The sequence below is a fragment of the Perissodus microlepis genome, chromosome 18 (genome assembly GCF_051167445.1).
Source record: "Perissodus microlepis isolate ML-2025 ecotype Zambia chromosome 18, ASM5116744v1, whole genome shotgun sequence".
In the NCBI taxonomy this organism is placed as follows: Eukaryota; Metazoa; Chordata; class Actinopteri; order Cichliformes; family Cichlidae; genus Perissodus; species Perissodus microlepis.
In genome coordinates, this window is record NC_140478.1 from 35,956,179 (window position 1) to 35,976,538 (window position 20,360).

The 20,360-nt window shown below is 41.7% G+C and overlaps 2 protein-coding genes across 2 annotated transcripts; one reads left to right on the forward strand and one right to left on the reverse strand.

Annotated features, from left to right (window-relative positions):
• Positions 1–11,952: 11,952 nt before the first annotated feature.
• Positions 11,953–15,552, forward strand: LOC146368845 (uncharacterized). The gene is made up of 5 exons (XM_084911216.1): positions 11,953–12,113; positions 12,342–12,508; positions 12,613–12,811; positions 12,911–13,001; positions 15,198–15,552. The coding sequence occupies exons 1-5, from the start codon at positions 11,985–11,987 to the stop codon at positions 15,398–15,400; spliced, it is 789 nt and encodes a 262-aa protein (XP_084767342.1). The 5' UTR covers positions 11,953–11,984; the 3' UTR covers positions 15,401–15,552.
• Positions 15,553–17,183: 1,631 nt separating this feature from the next.
• LOC146368846 (serine/threonine-protein kinase pim-2-like) lies at positions 17,184–20,047 on the reverse strand. Its single transcript, XM_084912890.1, has 9 exons — positions 19,769–20,047; positions 19,147–19,383; positions 18,896–19,021; positions 18,678–18,772; positions 18,492–18,539; positions 18,189–18,407; positions 17,919–18,099; positions 17,662–17,832; positions 17,184–17,572 (listed from the first exon to the last, which is right to left on the reverse strand). The coding sequence occupies exons 1-9, from the start codon at positions 19,827–19,829 to the stop codon at positions 17,481–17,483; spliced, it is 1,230 nt and encodes a 409-aa protein (XP_084769016.1). The 5' UTR covers positions 19,830–20,047; the 3' UTR covers positions 17,184–17,480.
• Positions 20,048–20,360: the final 313 nt, after the last annotated feature.

The window sequence follows — 20,360 nt, forward strand, 5'->3', positions numbered from 1 at the left end:
TGCTGGATGTCTCCACAAACAGTTCTCTGCATGCAGAGGCAGTTTTTCTTCATTTGGAGCTTTGTGGGAGCTGAGTTCTGTTTACAGAGATGTTAATGGTCCTGTATGTGACCTGTCAGATTTTATTTATTAAACAGACCACCTTGCAGTGTAGCTTCCACGTTAGCTGAGGTTTGTTTTATTATTTGTTTTTGCTTGTTTTTTATTATTCTTGCTGATGATTTGTATTATCTAAATGTAAGGTTCATTCATATCAGTTTGCTTATTTAATTTAAATACAGGTTTTTTTTTTTGCCTTTATCTTTGTCTCCATAACTGATAGTCTCTTATATCAGATTCTGCTCATAAGGTTACTTTAACATTTGAGGCCACGTTATGATTGGTTTAGGTGGCAGCACAAGCAGCTTCACTTGCATAAAATATACATATTTTTTAAATAACATCTGAAGTAATTTAATGAGGAATGAGTCATCCAGTTCAGCTCTGGTATTATGATAATATAATATGTGCTTCAGTCTTAAACAAGCACAGAATTTAATGAGCTGCTTCTTCCCGACTCCCTGATTTCTGCACAGCTGGATTATTGTACCAAAGAAACTGTTTCTGTAATATTTCTGTGAAATATAGTAATCCACTAAAACCCAGTGAGTGTTGGTTAGCTAAGATTTGTTTTTGTTCTTGATGGAATCGAAACACTCAGAAACGTCATTAATATTCGCTTGTCCTGCTGCAGACTTTTCTATCCAATCTAACAGTGAGAGCGAGCATGTGGTGCCCCACCCACTGGCTACAGGCCACATATTTCTGCAGATAAAGGCACCACCGTATTTGCCTTTATTCCGATGAAATGTCCTCTAAAGGACGCCCACACAATTGATGAGAAGTCAGAGACCAGATGCCGATATTGTAATTCCATTAGAAAAAAGGCTGCACTTAAGTAGGGAAGATATGTGTAGGGTTTTTAAGGCCATTGCAGTCCCAAATGGAGGCAAATGGGGTATGTGAAGTTCAATATCTGTGGGCTGAGCACCCTGATACCACAACTCAAGATTTCTGTTTCTGCGTTATCAAAGGTAGCCGGTCAGAATATTCTGGATAATCCTTCATAATTGATCAGAATTTGCCAAATAGACTTAACATGGTGTTAAGTCTGTCACATCATTTATGAAAGTCAAAGGTTAAAGTGTGATTTTCATCAAGAAGAACTTGAAAAGAGAAACTACATGACTATGACTTGACATTAGGCACAGACAGGAATGCTCAAGCGGTATTAGCTGTTTGAAGGTACATTAGGAAAATGTTGAACGTAATGCACAACAAGCACCTTATTTCCTCCACAGAAGGCTGATAATTAACCTTTAACCTCCGTCACTGTGATGTGTGAATACTTCTGCTACTTTACGAACTATTGTAATCATAAAACACTTTTAAAATCTGTATACTCCAATGATTTAAAAACAATAATACAGCAAACATTTAAAACAAATCTCATGACCAAGGGCGCTGCTGGCTTCAGGACCATGCAATAATCCATGTGTGGTTTGTATTTGTATTATAATACAGTCTGTGAGAAAGCCTTTTTTTTTATATTATTGAGAATATTGATCAACTAATTGTGATGGTGATGGTGCTCATCCGTCTTTTATCAGTCACTGCATTTTAACACAGTTTGCTCACCGTACATTCCAGTTTCTGGTCGCTGAAACCAGTCAGACCTGAGCTCCTGGGGGCCTCCCTCAGGTGAATGTTGTTTTTTAAACTTCGTACCGCTTACGAAACTTCCCCAGCAGAACAATTGGTTTCAGGTTTATTCCTGTAAAGAGTTTGTACATGATAGATAGTTGTTTTTTTTAAAATATAGAATAGAATAGAATAGAATGCCTTTATTGTCACTATACAGTTGTACAATGACATACAGAGCATCTCCTACTCAGTGTAAACATGCTGGGGGGGGGGGGTACAGTTCTGCAGCGCTATGTACATATGGACAGTATTAACATAGGGAAAAACATATATATATATAAAATGTACAATATACAATATACAAGCCGTAAGTAATATGTAATAAATAGTGTTATGTATATACAGTTGAGTTATTGCACATAGAATTGGTATTAGATTAGATTAGATTAGATTAGATTAGATTAGATTAGATTAGATGAAACTTTATTAATCCCTTGGGTGGGTTCCCCCGGGAAATTCAGTTTCCAGTAGCAAAGCACTGAAAGAAGTTGCATGTTACAGATACATTAAGGGGAATGAGAGTAAGGATATAACCATAAATACACCATATATACACATATACACATACAGGGAGTGCAGAATTATTAGGCAAGTTGTATTTTTGAGGAATAATTTTATTATTGAACAACAACCATGTTCTCAATGAACCCAAAAAACTCATTAATATCAAAGCTGAATGTTTTTGGAAGTAGTTTTTAGTTTGTTTTTAGTTTTAGCTATTTTAGGGGGATATCTGTGTGTGCAGGTGACTATTACTGTGTATAATTATTAGGCAACTTAACAAAAAACAAATATATACCCATTTCAATTATTTATTTTCACCAGTGAAACCAATATAACATCTCCACATTCACAAATATACATTTCTGACATTCAAAAACAAAACAAAAACAAATCAGCGACCAATATAGCCACCTTTCTTTGCAAGGACACTCAAAAGCCTGCCATCCATGGATTCTGTCAGTGTTTTGATCTGTTCACCATCAACATTGCGTGCAGCAGCAACCACAGCCTCCCAGACACTGTTCAGAGAGGTGTACTGTTTTCCCTCCTTGTAAATCTCACATTTGATGATGGACCACAGGTTCTCAATGGGGTTCAGATCAGGTGAACAAGGTGGCCATGTCATTAGTTTTTCTTCTTTTATACCCTTTCTTGCCAGCCACGCTGTGGAGTACTTGGACGCGTGTGATGGAGCATTGTCCTGCATGAAAATCATGTTTTTCTTGAAGGATGCAGACTTCTTCCTGTACCACTGCTTGAAGAAGGTGTCTTCCAGAAACTGGCAGTAGGACTGGGAGTTGAGCTTGACTCCATCCTCAACCTGAAAAGGCCCCACAAGCTCATCTTTGATGATACCAGCCCAAACCAGTACTCCACCTCCACCTTGCTGGCGTCTGAGTCGGACTGGAGCTCTCTGCCTTTACCAATCCAGCCACGGGCCCATCCATCTGGCCCATCAAGACTCACTCTCATTTCATCAGTCCATAAAACCTTAGAAAAATCAGTCTTGAGATATTTCTTGGCCCAGTCTTGACGTTTCAGCTTGTGTGTCTTGTTCAGTGGTGGTCGTCTTTCAGCCTTTCTTACCTTGGCCATGTCTCTGAGTATTGCACACCTTGTGCTTTTGGGCACTCCAGTGATGTTGCAGCTCTGAAATATGGCCAAACTGGTGGCAAGTGGCATCTTGGCAGCTGCACGCTTGACTTTTCTCAGTTCATGGGCAGTTATTTTGCGCCTTGGTTTTTCCACACGCTTCTTGTGACCCTGTTGACTATTTTGAATGAAACGCTTGATTGTTCAATGATCACGCTTCAGAAGCTTTGCAGTTTTGAGACTGCTGCATCCCTCTGCAAGATATCTCACTATTTTTGACTTTTCTGAGCCTGTCAAGTCCTTCTTTTGACCCATTTTGCCAAAGGAAAGGAAGTTGCCTAATAATTATGCACACCTGATATAGGGTGTTGATGTCATTAGACCACACCCCTTCTCATTACAGAGATGCACATCACCTAATATGCTTAATTGGTAGTAGGCTTTCGAGCCTATACAGCTTGGAGTAAGACAACATGCATGAAGAGGATGATGTGGACAAAATACTCATTTGCCTAATAATTCTGCACTCCCTGTAGATAGATACAGAATATACAATATGGATAAATACAATTGCTCATTTGAGTGAGTATATTGCACAGTGATTATTGCACAGTCAAATATAAGAAAAAAGACAAAACAAAAACAAAAAACAAATATTGCAAATATTGCACAGTGTAGAGAAGCACCTACAGCTCAGTTGTTCCCGCCCTCCCTTGTCCCCCTGTTTCTCCTCCCTCTCCCCTCCAGTGAGGAGTTAAACAGTCTGATGGCGTGTGGGACAAAGGAGTTTTTAAGTCTGTTGGTTTTTGACTTTGGGAGAAGCAGCCTGTCGCTGAATAGGCTCCTCTGATTGTTTACGACCGTGTGCAGAGGATGCCCGGCATTGTTCATAATGTCCATCAGTTTCTTTAAGGTCCTCTTCTCTGCCACTGTCACCAGAGTGTCCAGCTTCATGCCGACCACAGAGCCCGCCTTCCTGATTAGTTTCTCCAGCCTGGATGAGTCCTTCTTTGCTGTGCTGCTCCCCCAGCACACCACAGCATAGAAAAGGACTCCTGCGACCACTGACTGGTAAAACATCCTCAGGAGCTTCCTGCAGATGTTGAAAGACCTCAGCCTCCTGAGGAAGTACAGTCGGCTTTGGCCTTTTTTATACAGGTGCTGCGTGTTGCATGACCAGTCCAGTTTGTTGTCCACCCACAGCCCGAGGTACTTGTATGTGTTGACCACCTCCACCTCCTCTCCCTCTATCTGAACAGGCAGTGGACCTGGTCTGGACCTCCCGAAATCCACAACCAGTTCCTTGGTCTTTGAAGTGTTGAGTTGCAGGTGGTTTGTGTGACTCCATGTGACAAAGTTCCTCACCAGGCTCCTGTACTCCTCTTCCTGGTCATCCCAGATACACCCCATGATGTCTGTGTCGTCTGCAAACTTCTGAATATGGCATAATTCAGAGTTATAGCAGAAGTCAGAGGTGTACAGGGTGAAGAGAAGAGGAGACAGCACAGTTCCCTGTGATGCTCCTGTGCTGCTGACCACAGTGTCCGATGTGATGTCCTTCAGCCTGACGCACTGTGGTCTGTCAGTGAGGTAGTCGGAGATCCAAGCGACCAGGCAGGGGTCCACCTGCATCCTGTTTAGTTTCTCCTGAAGCATACAGGGCCAGATTGTATTAAAGGCACTGGAAAAGTCAAGAAACAGGATCCTGACCGTGCCTTTTCCCTTGTCCAGGTGTGAGTGGGCTCTGTGTAGGAGGTACAGGATGGCATCCTCCACACCGACATCTGCCTTGTAGGCGAACTGTAGTGGGTCCTGGGCATGTTGTACCTGTGGTCAGAGGAGGTTAAGGAAGAGCCGCTCTAAAGACTTCATAAGATGTGACGTCAGTGCCACTGGTCGGAAGTCATTCAGCTCATTGGGCCGGTTCTTTTTGGGGACCGGGACGATGCAGGATGTCTTCCATAGGGCGGGCACTCTCCCCAGTCGCAGGCTGAGGTTGAAGACTCGTTGTAGCGGCTCCCCAAGTTCAGCAGCACACGCCTTTAGCATCCTAGGACACACCTTGTCTGGGCCTGCTGCCTTTCTGGGGAGAAGCTTCCTCAGTTGTCTCCTGACCTGATCCACTGTGACACTGGGAGATGATTGGAAGGGGGGGAGAGAGGCTGTCGTGCTGTTTAGAGAGGGGTTGGAGAAGGAGGAGGGGGAGGATGTCATAGTGTCAGGGAGGGGGGGAAGCGAGGGAGGTAGGAGAGTAGGGAGAGGGCTCTGTAGTAAAGGTGAGGGTGAGGGTGGGGGGGTTGTGGGCTGGTCAAACCTGTTGAAGAAGTTGTTGAGTTCGTTTGCCTTCTCCACAGTCCCCCCCACTGTGCTGTTCTTGGTGTTTTGGCCTGTGATGGTTTTCACAGCATTCCAGACCTCCCTCATATTGTTCCTCTCCAACTTCTGCTCCACCTTCCTCCTGTAGGTGTCCTTTGCTTCCTTCAAGCAGCGTTTCACCTCCCGCTGTGCTGCTTTCATCTCCTCCTTCACTTTGCTCCTGGTATTGCACAGTGGTGGTCCATAGAGGAAGTGGGAAGTGGGGGGCTGTGTTATCTGTGCATGTGTGAGTTCAGGGTGGTTATCGCTTTGGGGAAGAAACTGTTTTTGAGTCTGTGGGTTTTTGTGTTGATGCACCTGTAGCGCTTCCCTGAGGGAAGCAGGCTGAACATGTTGAAGCCAGGGTGGGAGCTGTCCTTGATAATGTTTGCTGCTCTGCTGAGGCAGCGGGAGGAATAAATGTCCATCAGGGAGGGGAGAGGGCAGCCGATGATCTTTTGTGCTGTCTTGACCACACTCTGAAGCCTCACTCTATCTGCTTTGGTGCAGCTGCTGTACCATACCGTGATGCAGTAGGTTAGCAGGCTCTCAATGGACGAGCGGTAGAAGGTAAGCAGCAGGTTGGAGTTCAGCTTGTACTTCCTGAGGACTCTCAGGAAGTGCAGCCGCTGTTGGGCCTTCTTGATGACCGCTGAGATGTGGACCCTCTCCACACACTCCCCGTTGATGTAGAGGGGGGCCAAGTTGGTGCTGTGTCTCCTGAAGTCAACAATGAGCTCTTTGGTTTTCTTAGTGTTCACTGCCAGGTTGTTTTCTGAACACCATGCTGCCAGCTTCAGGACTTCCTCTCTGTACTCTGCCTCGTCTCCCTTCGAGATGAGTCCGACTACCGTGGTGTCATCAGCAAACTTGATGATGAGAGTGTTGTTGTGGGTCGAACTGCAGTCGTGGGTGTAGAGAGAATACAGGAGGGGGCTCAGCACACAGCCCTGTGGGGAGCCGGTGCTCAGTGTGCGAGTGGAGGAGAGATGAGGGCCGAGTCTTACAGTCTGGGGCCGGTTTGTGAGGAAATCCTTTATCCAGGCACATGTGAGAGGAGGGAGGCCAAGAGTGACCAGTTTGGTGATGAGGATGTCCGGGATGATTGTATTAAAGGCTGAGCTGTAGTCCACAAAGAGCATTCGGACGTAGCTTTGCCGCTGCTCTAGGTGACTCAGCACAGCGTGGAGGGCTGTGGCGATGGCGTCTTCTGTGGATCTGTTTGCACGGTATGCAAACTGGTGGGTGTCGAATTCTGGGGGGAGGTAATCCTTGATGTGCTGAAGGACTAGTCTCTCAAAGCATTTCATGATTACCGGTGTGAGGGCCACAGGGCGGTAATCATTCAGGCTGGAGATGGGAGACTTCTTCGGCACTGGGATGATTGTGGCTGATTTTAGACAGGATGGGATGGCTGCCTGATCCAGTGAGAGGTTGAAGAGTCTGGTGAAGATGAGGGTGAGCTGGTGTGCGCATGCTCTTAGTACCTTGCCAGGTACTCCATCTGGACCGGCCGCCTTCCTGGGGTTCACTGCTAGGAGCACACGTCTGACATCGTGCTCTGTTACAGTGAGTGGAGCGGTGCAGGAACCAGGTGAGGATGAGGATGGGAGCAGGGCTGAAGCAGATGAGTGTTGCTGTTGTGGTGTTTCAAAGCGGGCGAAGAAGCTGTTTATTTCCTCTGCCAGCTGCCCACTCGGGTTTTCTGTTTTCGCAGTGCTGCCTCTGTGGTTGATGATGTCTTGCATATCGGACACATAATCGGGAAAACACAAAAGGGAAACATTTGTCTTCTTTCTTTTTCATTTTCCCACCACTAGTTTATTACATCACAGCTTAAAACACTGATTCCAGTATTCAACGAGTTATACATCATTTCCATCCCTTCTTCTTACTGTGTTGAGCCATCAGAGATGCTTCATATTTCCATGTTTTACAGGATTGTCTGCCTGGAGTCTGTCGTCATTGTGCTTAAATAGTAGTTTTGACTTTTCATGTAAATGTCAGGATAGGCAGCATCTTCTTTAACTAGTTCAAGCTGCCAAAATTAATCCAGAAATAAATTTTAATCCTTATAAAAGGCTGAAAATAATTGTTCTGAATCCAAAACAGTTAGATGTAGTTTGTTAATTTCCCTCGTTTTGTTATTACCCTAGAGTAGCTTTGGTGTATCTTTTCTCTCTCAGTTAATATTTATTATAAACATCCATCATAACAGCATATATGCAATTACTGGCCACTTTGTTAGGTACACCTTGTTTATAGCAGGTATGACCCCTGTTGCTGACAGAACTGCGTCATGAAGTCATGTTCATTAATTGTTGACTTGAATCTGCCGTTCCACCTCATCCCAAAGATGCTCTATTGGAGTACAGTGAACTCATCTTCATGTTCAAGAAACCAGTTTGAGATGATTTGAGCTGGAAGCAGCCATCAAAAAATGGCTACAGTGTGGTTATAAAGTGATAGACATGGTCAGCATTAGCTGGGCTGTGGTGGTTAAACAATGCTAAGCTGGTACTAATTGGCTCAAAGTATGCCTAGAAAATATTCTCCACACTCTCACACCGCTATCAGCAACTTGAAATGTTAATACAAGGCAAGATGTTCATTCTTTTATGTCGTTTACACCAAATTCTAACCCTACCATTTGAATGTCACAGCAGTCATCAGACCAGCAACATCTTTTCAGTCTTCCGCTGTGTCCAGCTTTGGCAAGCCTGTTCAAACTGCTGCCTCAGTATTTGTTGCTCTAACTGCGGGAATTGGCACCAGCCTTGGTGTCTTTCAGAGGAACTGCTCCTGTTAGTTGTTTGCACTTCCATTCTGGATTAATTTTTCAGACCTGGAGGTTACTACTTGTAAATACGTTGGAGTCTCATACACATATTTAAATGAAAACTTGTTAGTTAACAGATTTGAAGCAGTGGAAATTGTAACCACTCAAAGACATTTAGAACAGCGACAGGTCCCCAGCTCTAATCTGTTTCTTTGTTTTGTAAGCTGGTGCAGACCCAGGACGTGCTGGAGACATTACATCTCACGGCGGGGCTGAGCACCCTGATACCACACCTTCACTTTGGAAGAGGTGGAGTAGGTGGCTGGGGAGAGGGTGGTGCTGGGATCCCATATGTTTAAATAAAATGTAAGTTAAAATTGCTTTGACTGCTGGCCCTTGCAACTCAGACGCTAATATATATGTGGATTTATCTTTTATTGTTGTTGTTGTTGTTGTTCCTGAGTAATTAAGCTCCGGTCTGACGCATTAGACTTCCAAGGGAAGCTGCAGCCGTCAGGGAGTGCCATTGCCATATGGGAGGTGTAATTTGGCTGTAATAATGTTTAAGTAGGGCAGTCTGTGTGAAAACAACATCCACATAAAAACCAGGATCCATTGCAGCGTGGCAAATGTAATTGGTTTTAATGTTGGTGCTAGCTGATTTATGTGGAAAATACTGGGTAAAGTTCAGGTTTGAATGACAGTCAATGTCCCGTATACTTTCTGGGTTGTTTTTTTTTGGACTGGCATTTTGTAAAGTTGAACAAGTAAATGAAAAGTATGTTAAGGATTAATAAAACAGTTGGAATAACTGCAAATGCTGAAATAATGTAATGATGCAACTGCTAGGAAGTTGAGGGTTAAATCGTTTTAGACACCATCTGCGGTGTAACTGTAATAGCTCTCTGGCATGTGAGAAGGAAGCGCCAAATGGTGAACGATATTAGTTTCAGGTGCACAGTACATACGATTGTGCTGAAGATACGTCCCATTACAAAGTGACTGAATGGTTCTTTAACAGATTTATTTTTCAGGTAATTAACAGTCATTTAAACCTGACTAAAGCCCTAAAATAGATGCATTTTGTGAACCAAAAAGACTAATTCATGTAAAACATGAAAGTCACAAGACTGTGAAACCACATCACCAGAGAAAACCTGCTGGGACCAGACTGTACAAATCACGTTTCCATCCTGCCTTTTTTTTCTGTGTATCAGAGCAGCTGACAGTTAAAGCAAAAGCACAACTGGTTTCAGTTCCTTAAAACAAAGACAGTGTAAACATGTTTAATGGTATGAGGTCCAAAAGTCATTGAAGCTAGATGATAACGGAAATCTTTTTCTGGGTCATGTGACAGTGATTTTTACAGGGTTTTTTTAGTAGAAAAGTCCAATTTAAGCTCAGTTATAAGTGAAAGAGCAATTTGAAGCTGCTCACTTCAGTACTGTAAAATAATGAGTTGCAGCTGTTGTAATCTCTTCATGCAGGAAATGGTAAGAAATGCAAACATTGATTAATTAACTCAAGAGTAAGTGAAAAGACTGATGGATCTGAGAGAAGTTTCGTTCGTTTACATGAAGAAAAAGATGTAATACAACGTTTTTTTCAGACATTGTGTTTCTGTTGGCTTCATCCGAACAATCACCATGTAGTAGAGAGTTTACTGCTGGATGTGAACAGGCTGGGATGACATCCGACACCTCAGGTGTTGGACTAGACTGTGGTGGTGACGGGAGAACTGAGCCAGAAGGTGAACGTTTTGATTTACTAGTCGATCTGCATTCCAGATCTCAGAAACGTTGAGTAGTGAAGAAATCACAGACGCAAGCAGCAGAAATGAGTTTCTCCTGAAGGGTTCAGTCTTTGAGATACGGTGAAGAGTTTGAGTGGCAACCATACAGAGAGCATCAACAACTTTGCATATATATGGTTGGTTTTGTGCATGACTAGTGGTTTGAATTTGATTTTGGGGGGGGGTTGTGTTGTGCTTGTTTTTTTGTTTGTTTTGTGTTTTGTTTTGTTTTGTTTTTAGCTCTGCTCTCAGAAACCAGAAACATAAACACTCTTAGCACTGCAAAGCCCAAAGATCTCTAAAAGCTTTGTATTATGAACAAATCGTTATAAAATCTAACTCAACAATGTAAATCCACAGCCTGATGGAGCTTATTCTTTACTATGTTGTTCAAAAAAAGAAGCAGACGATTGTCAGAATTTTTATTATGTCTACAAAGACTTAGATGCTTTAGAAAATCGCTGAGGTTTACTCCCTGAGAGGAGATTGCCATTTCTTTACCTTCTTCATCTTCTTTTCTACAGATGCAGTGATGCTTTTAACCTCCACACAGTGACTCCACATCACCAACACCAGCCTCGCTTCCAGCTCCAATGATCTTCCACCTCTGACTCTTTCCTAAAATTGACCAGTAGGTGGGGCCAGCCCTGCCCAGGTGGGGTGGCCAGCGATGGAAGGCCGACGTGGTGGAGGCAGCAGCAGCGGTAGCTACTCACAGATCCCTGTCAGAACAGGCATGGGGTCTGTCAACTCCCCGGCCGTTTCTGTGAGATTGGAGGCGTACGACATCGGAGAGAAGAAATGCATCTCGGATGTGAGGAGGACTTTCTGCCTCTTTGTCACCTTTGACCTCTTGTTCATCACCATGCTCTGGATCATAGAACTCAATGTAAGTCTGTGTTTGTAGTGGCTGTGACAGCAGTTTTGTTTTTTTATTAGATATCTGTAGTAATAAAGCTTTTACAGCAATGTAAAACCACACGAGATTAAGATATATCACCAGACAGTGAGCCTTTTTGACTGAGTCAGCCTACTCGGGAGAAATTTATTGGATGCATCTGCTGTCTTCTATGTATTTTGCTCAAGAAAAAACTAAAACTGAAGATGATTTTATTATTTCCCAGAGATTAAAGGGTTATTTAAAAGTAAAGTTAAACAAAGTCAGGAAAGATAAAACGCTAGTATTGAAGTTTTTAAAAAACTCCAAAGTAGGTGAAGCCGTTAAAAGGCCAGGCTCAGAGCCTTTGGTTTTGCTTTTTTGTGGAAAAACATTTATTGTTCTTTTAGAGCAGGGGTGTCAAACTCAAATACACAGTGGGCCAAAATTCAAAACTGGAACAAAGTCGCGGGCTAACGTTAATATTTATTGAAATATATTTATTCCTCCAGATATAAGAATGAATCTTTTCTTATGGACTCAAACACGTTTTGCTGAAAAACTGAATATGGAACAAGCAAAGCTTAATACTAAACAATATATATATTAGCTGTATAATACCAGTAGGCCAGCTCTGATAGTAATTTGGTATGTATTCGCGGGCCAAATGTAAGTAGGCTGCGGGCCAAATTTGGCCCACGGGCCAGAGTTTGACACCTATGTTCTACAGCGTCTCTGAAACCATGACTCTCCTCCACAGAGTCCAGACCACATTCACTCAGCCGCTCTATGCTGGACTGTTGGTGTACCTGCTGGATAGAGGTGAAAACACAAACCAAACAATGGCTCTTTCATCTGTTTCACAGCATGCACGGGAACTGGAAACTCGAAGGGAGGCAGAGGAGAGAGAGCGGAGGAAGCAGAGGGAGGTGCAGATGGAACTGGAAAGACAGCTGAAAGAGGCTGAGATGGTAAAAAAAAAGTTTTCCACTTGACACCAATTATGTACAGAGTCTTTTCTCCTTGACTTTGATCTTTGAGAACTGCAGCAAAATGTTGACTGTCATTATAAAATTCACACCTAGTCTTTAATGATTTGGAAAAATGGTTATGACAGACCAGGAAAAGGTGATTCAGGAATAGGTCAGTTTATACCGCTCTGTTGGTGCATCTGTTTATGTAGCTGTGTGTGTGCATAGATAAAAGACAGCATGCAGGCTGAGATGCAGGTGAAGGAAAAGGAGGCTGAACAACAGAAGAAGAGGATCAGGGAGCTGGAGCTGACACAGCAGCAGCTGGAAGTTGCCCTTAATATGGAGATCCAGGCTCAGCTGGAGGAGGAGAGAGCCAGACTGGAGCTTGAGCGGTAACAATGGATTTCTAACTTATTTTATTTGTGATGGAGATCTGATATATCCATGAGAAGTATTAACATTTTCAGTTGCTTCTTCCCTTTTTCCCCTCCTTCAGGTTGCTGCAGGCTGAAGATGAAAAGAGGAAACATTTCCAGCTCCTCCAGGAGCAGCAACGTACAATGCAAAACCTCAGCCCCATACAGGAGCTGTCAGATGGCAGTCCCGATGAGGACACCCCCTCAGCCCTCAACTCTGCCTCTCAGGAGCTCCAGGATCTGCAGGCATCTCGCCAAAGAAGCCACCAGCGTCTGGAGGTGAACAAGTTTGTTTTGACTGGCTTTGTGAGCAGCATCTTATTTAGTGCTCTTCTAAAACAACACTGATGAGGATGCCTGCATGATTTTTGTTTCCAGGAGGTTCAGGAGAGGCTGAGGAATGCCAGTCAACATGTACGGCACTGGAACATCCAGCTGAACCGACTGATGACCCCCATTACTCCTGCAGGTGCCGTATTCACTTTGCCTCTTTGCAGCACAGACTTCTGGAACAGAGTGTTAGTATAGTTAATAACAGTGTAGACCATATAATCTGTCAGATAATTGCATTAAAATGCTACAAAAGGCACCTACCCCCAAACATGTCAAGAGATTCATTCAGTGACTTGAATGAAAGAATCTGACTCACCTCAAGTTAATTAAAATGAAAACTAAATCTTATTATGATTTAAACACGGAAATCTTAAAACGAAAAATAACCGCATGCACAGTTGTTACAGGCTGCAAACATGTTTTATACTGCTTTGAAGTCTGGGACAGCATCATAAGAGGCATAACTGATCTCACCGTAGTCCCATGAAGACTCAAGATGAGTGTTTTCACGACTGCCATCTTGGTGTTTTGAAATCAGTCATGATGAATGAAGGGAAGAACTGTCTGTTAAGGTTCTCAGTCGTTCAGGTCATCGTAGTCTAAGGAGCTTGGAAAGAAAAGCATCTGGACTTCTTTAAGTTTCTTGAAGAGCGTTTCACCTCTCATTCAAGAAGCTTCTTCAGTTCTCTGAAGAAATTCTGAACTGAAGAAGCTTCTCAGATGAGAGGTGAAACATCTTCAAGAAACTTAAAGAAGTCCAGATGCTTTTCTTTCCAAGCTCCTTAGACTGTAGTTAAACTTCACACACTGGACTTGTCAGTCACACGTCCTTCGCCAGTAGGCATTCCCAGAATGATCTTTCCCCTTCTGACGCTTAGAATGACCAAATATGTGCAAAATGGACAATTCAACATGCCACCATGTCAGTCTTTTATTAAATATGACATGAAACAAATGACTGAGCCATTAAATTTGTCACAAAGGTGTTCACCTAATTCCAGGCAAATGGAATAGACTTCTATGGGACCATAAGTCTTTTTGCACTTTGACATTTGTTTTACTTTTCAGATCTGTAACCTATAACTTTTATACTGTATGTGTTTTGATCATAGGAGTCTACGGGGACTTACTTACTTTTAGCACGTTTAGCAGTTGATGTTGGCTTCTTTTTCAGTACTGGAGCTTCCTGCTCATTGAAGACTTTTCTAAAAGGAAATGCTTAATCCAAAATGGCGTTTTAAGGGCTTGGATTAATGTCAATACAGCAAATATTCTTTCTTATGTTAAAAGAACATGGATCTCTGTCAGTGATAACTTCTGACTTTATAACTCAAATTTTAAGAGAGAGCTTCACTGCTAAGCTCTCATCTGTGTGGGTGTCACGGTTCGCTTGAGGACTCACACGCAGGACTCAGAGGCACAGTCAGTATTTATTACAGTTCCACCAGGTGTACATACAAACAGTGCAGGGGATAGTGCTATATACAAAGCGGTGACAGGGAAAAGGCTCCGGGGAAATCCAGGTAGGGAAAAGACACTTGCTCCTCTTCTGACTCTCTCTCCAAACACTCACACAAAAAGGGAATCCGCTCGGGGAATGCAGAGTCGGGTCCAGGGGATCTATGTACAGAAGGAAACACACGTTAGAGGTTTTGCACAGGGAAGCAAAAGAGAACTTGCTCAGAGCCGGGCTGCACTGACGCGAGTCACACACAACGATCCAGCGATGAGTAGAAGCCACTCCCTGGCTTAAATGCTGGCTGCACTGATGAGGCCCAGGTGTTTCCTCTTCAGAGGGGCGTGGGCCGAGGGCGTGAACCCACCATGAGTTCCGCCCTGGCGAGAGAGCGAGAGAGAGAGCAAGAGAGAGAGAGAGAGCAAGAGAGAGAACACTACTAGTCAGCGGCCTGCTGATCCCCTGGCCGTGACAGTGGGGTTCAAATCCCTTATTCAGATTAAGATTTTATGTGACATTACATTGGCAAAAATTAAATTTACTTGAATAATGTGAGTATTGGAGTAAGTACTTGAGTAATTTTTGAATAACTTTAATTTTGTAATGTGCATATTTTATGAATAATGATGTTTCAATACTTTAATCTACTGAATAAGTAAGAATTAGACTTAATAATCTTTTTACTTTAAAAAGGGAAATTGTGTACAATCTTTTATTCTCCAAAATGCACATAATAAAAATGTTTTGGGGAATGTATATGCTTTTTAAAAACCAATTGCTTCTTACCTGATGCATGCTATAACTTTCAGCAAAACTGAACTAAAATTTGTTAACAAGCTTACCAAATAAGAAATGTGTTGTGAATTTTCTTTGCAGAGCGACTGGAAAGCCGGCTGTTATCAAAGCCCACATGCCCTAAAAAGGAGGGCGCGCTGGCCAGTAATGAGTTCATCACTAAGTTTAAGATAAGAGTTGATCAGAATAGAGGCGATGATGAAAGTCTGGAGCATCAGTTGGAGGCTGCCAACCTGTCTGATGAATCGTTCGAGGCCCAGACAGAAGTCAACGGACAAATATGATCACAGACATTTTAAAAACGCGAGTTGAGAGTTAAGGGGGAAAAATATTGTAATAAGTATATATTTGAATTGCACACTAAGATATAAAGTGATGGCAGCGAGCACAGTGTTGCAGGATTTAATTAAAAACACATCTGACTAAGACCAACTGAAATTTAGAGTTGTGTATAATAAAGTTTAGTCATGATTAATAAAACAAATCTGTAATATTTTTCTTTCTCTTTTGTCCATTTGAATCTCGCTACAGCTTAAATAAAAGAAAAGAATGTGTTTTGAATAAATCAAACTCTATTCTCTCTTTTTCTTTCTTTCTTTTTTTCTTGGTGGGTTTTCTTTTGCAATCAAACGCAACATTATACAATTATATAGTATAGTAAGAAATATCCTTTAACTTAATTTAGTATTTGTTTTTTAATTTTTGTTTTTATTGTTTCCCCTTCAGTTTTGTGCTTATAACATGTTCTAATCTGACATATTATGCAGTAAATTATTTTTGCAATAACTTAACAGGCCATTGTGGGAGCCACCATTCACTTATCAAAGACATATTTGTATATTCTGTGGGCTGCTTTATGGTTGTGTCATTTAGAAACATAAGCCACAACAGACTTCCACCGGAGAGTACTTAAAAATGTATTTTTATGTAAAGATATTTTAATTAACTACTATATTAAGAGAGAACCTATTGTTACATGGATTAATTGTACAAACTGTAGAGAAATAAGTTTAAGCGTGCAACTTTTTATTCATTTTTAACTGTATTAATGTTTTTATGTTGATACAGCCGCCTCATATCTGTTTCCTCAGTGTTTTTTAAACCATGTACTCCATCTATGAGTAAGAACATGAATAAATTCCTTTCCAAATTTGTAGTTCTTTTTTCCAACTGTTTTTAGTATATATGTAACATTTCTTTACACACAAATGCAGGTATTCTTTTGCACCAAGACGTTAAAGAAATGCTAAGAAAAAATGAAAATACTACGTTGCAACCTGTGTGTGTGTGTGTGTATATATATCTGTATCTATATAGATATAGATATATATGTGTATTCGTACCCTTTTTTCATCATCTAGTTTCCTGTGCCAGATCTTCTACTGATCCACTGAGGCAGACATGTAAAAAAACATGAACTAAAGCATATTTCTGTATATAAACAGGACTTTAAATCTTTATCAACAGCTACTTTAGAGGAAATTCTTCAATAAACTGCAACCAAAGGCTCAACTCAGAGGACAAAATCCAACCTGTTATAAATAGTGTGACAGCAAACTTTCTCTTGTGTAAAGTTACAAATAGGAGTAATTATCCACAGGAGCTTTTATACATAATGAAGTTATAATTCGTCCTGTAGAAATTGTACATTTAAGCTATATAGTTCCCGCTGTGATAACTCTGCTACGAATGCCTCTTATTAACTTTTATGCTTTTACAACCCACTATGAGCAAACACTCAGCAACAGTGGGAAGGAAAAACTCCCTTCTTGAAGGAAAAAACCTCTGGTAGAACCAGGAAATCTGTCTAAACTAGTTGGGGGTTAGAGCAACAGATGCAAGTCTTCAGATCATTTGCAGTGTGACTGTCTTTGTGCACACTTTAACCTGATTCAGTTTTCTTATTTGTCAAAATGCACCATGGGTAAAAAAAAAACAAAACAAAAAAACAAAACAAAATAGTAATGAAGGAGAATCCTCAGCAAAGATGAATTAAACAAGTTTTATTTTGATCAAATTTTACTTTAAGTCAAACACATCTTTATTTGATGACATTAAAGTCATCAAATAAAGACAGTTTTGATGGAGCTCCTGACCCAGCCCAAGCTCTCTATGAAGACGAGGAAAAACTCCCCAGGGGGCCAGATCGATGGGAAGAAACCTCGGGAAAGCCCATTCAAAGAGAGATCCCCTTTCCTGGGATGGCTGGAGGGGTTACAGGAACTCCAAAAAAGCTAAATTTTTATTTATTTATTTTTTAAGATTGACCCATTCTATCTATTCCTGTCCAACAGAAAAAAGAAAGGAAGTTACTACAATGTATCATACTTATATGATAAGGTGTGAATTGTGTGTTTGTGTGTGTTATCTTAGCCAGGGGTGAAGCTGGAGCTCCTCCAGTGTTGGGCGCTTCTCCGGGACTGTAGTTAAACATGCGTCCAAGAAATTCCGGCATTCTTGAAAGAAAGAAAAGATCAAAAAGATGAAGATGATAGTTCTAGTGATCCAAGGCATCAGTGAATCTGGAAGTGTGAAGTTTTCTTACCTGTGGACAGACGCTTTTTGATGCTCAGTTTCTTTGTGAGGAACCTCTCGGTACTAAAGTCCCGTGCATGAAGCGCTTCATACAACACCACTCCCATTTGCCACACCGTGGTGGGTCCACACCTGTAGCAGCTCCTCCTGTACCACTCGGGAGGGGTGTGAAGAGGCGTGCCTAACAAACAGACACAATTGCAATTTCTTCTAAAACAAAAGACACAAATTGTTACATCTGTGAAAAGCAGGAGCAGAATATGTTACCATAGAAGATGCGATACAGAGATCGCTGCTTAACAAAGCAGCTCAGTCCAAAGTCAATGATGCGAACTCGAGGCACATCTGAGCCGGTCTCAATCAGAATGTTTTCTCCCTTGATGTCCCGATGAAAGATGTGTTTATCCTCAAGTTCCTTTACAGCATCAACTAGTTGCTTCAGAATGACCTGGAAAAGATGAAAAACACAATAATGAGTTAATGCTTTTCTGCCTTGATTGAATGCTGTACAGTCTAAGGCTCTCCCAGTCAACCTACCTTGGCCTTGTCCTCTGATAAAGTTCTTCCATTTTCTGCTTTGTATTTTTGCAGGTCCACAGCGGGGACAGGTCTCTCCAGCACCAGGATCAGCTCTTTGCCAAGGTCGAACCACTCCAGCAAGGACACAGGTGCAGATATTCCCACTGACCCTTCTGCTTCACCTGCAAGTTTAACCATAATGGCCACTTCCACTGAGAGCTTCTTCCCGCTTTCATCCTGAAATATTACAACAAAGTGGATGATGAGGAACGCCGCATTCAATCCAGTAATGTAAAACTAATTCAAGTGTTGGACGCTTACCGCCACTTTGCAGTAGACTTTATTTTTGGGAATGTGTTTGATGGCAACCTAGAAGACACAGAGCATTGGTGAGCATTTCCTCAGTATGACATAATGAAAGGTGGAAACACAGCAGACGTCTCAGTTTACGATATTATCCATTATCTGCGTTACTGCCTGTCTTACTACCATCATCTGAACACTTACTGGAAAACGATCTTCTATCCGGTAGCCAGCAAACACTGCTCCGCAGCCTCCTTCTCCGAGCTGGTGCTCCTCCACATATCTGGCTTGGAATTCACCTGAACAGACAAAACAACAAATCTTGTTTTATTACAGCTGTGACACAAATTACTCTCCTCTGTAGCCTAAATGTTCCTTTTGCCCTTCCCCTGAATATAAAACCCAAGCTGCTTGCTACTTACGTTTTTGGTCTGCCACTGATTTTTTGTCCTGGTCCACATTCCTTTTTTTTTTCTTGGGTGACTCTCTGTTGTCTCCCGCGGCCTTTCTTTTGCCATTTTTTGCGCACACCTGTTTGTTGTTCAAGTCTGGAGATGTGGAAAACACCAAAAGCACATCAGCTCACTGGATGATAGACACAAACACTAAACACTAATATCTTAAACCTAGCAACCACACTTAATCTACCCCCTTATTCAACTAATTAGCCTACCTTTACCAGAGTCCAACGAGGAGGATGCTTGCTCCTTGTCACCGCTCATATGGTCGAGAAGTTTAGCCTTCTTTGCTTTCTTTGTTGTGCCCTCTTCATCTTGCACAACCTTGCGCTTCACTCCTCTGACCACATCTGAGCTGGTGGAAGGACCAGCCTGCTCAGCGACCCTCCTCCTTTTTATTGGGGTCTTCTTTTCAGGACTGGCCTTTCTTTTAGCAGTCCTGCTCTTACAATCTATAAACGACAACAACACAGTGGTGAAAAAGAGTCCCCGACATCAGGACTGGAAGCAGTTTGGCAAAGAATTTGAAATTGCTTTTGCTTAAATTATCACAAGTTTATTCTTGGGATAAAAAAACTGACCAGTGCGAATTGATACTAGGTTTACTAAGTCTTAGATCTTGATGACACTTGTTGGTCTGTTTTTACTGTTGAGTCCAAGAATAAACTTATTACATTATTTTACCAAAAGACCGGTAACCTTTCTTTGATTAGACATCTTGTATTAAAGCTATTTTCAATCAAACATATGATTCAATTGCTCCAAAAATGATTCACACAGTGTCAACATTTCTAGGATTTGGATTTTACCAGGATTTGATTTTATTATTTTACTTACCTTGATCTCCTGAATCTTTCTTATCGGCTGGAGTGGTAATTTTTCTTGTTTCCTTTTTCATTGTAATTTCGGAGAACTTTTAAACTCGAAAATGTAAACCGTAATGAGTTAATATTGAGTTAATATTCCTTCAAATGTGCGCCCTTCAAATGCTTGACTTTTCTAACTGAATTCTGTTAGTGAGCTTTATAAGTAAACTCTGGAAACTACGGCAACACAACATAGAATCTTGCCTTTCAGTGACTTCACTGACTGCCAGTAGTTCAAAGTAGTTTACAGAAAAACACTGGCAGACAAAGCCATGATATTTCATATAATTCAATCATTTCACATCAATTAAACAGTTTCTTTCATTATCTTTCATCATTTGTATAAAGACCTCATGTATGGATGACAGTATGAAGATTTGTGGTTGACCACACACTAATAAACACAGTGTCAGCTACATTGTCATCTGATTTAAAGTATTTATTATGTACATTTAACTGTCATGGTACTGAGTCTGTGACCCAGTGTTTTGTGTTTGTTCATTTATATTCATTGATTATTCTTATGTATGTTTTTGGTTCTCTTTATTGTTTTCTTCTTGTGT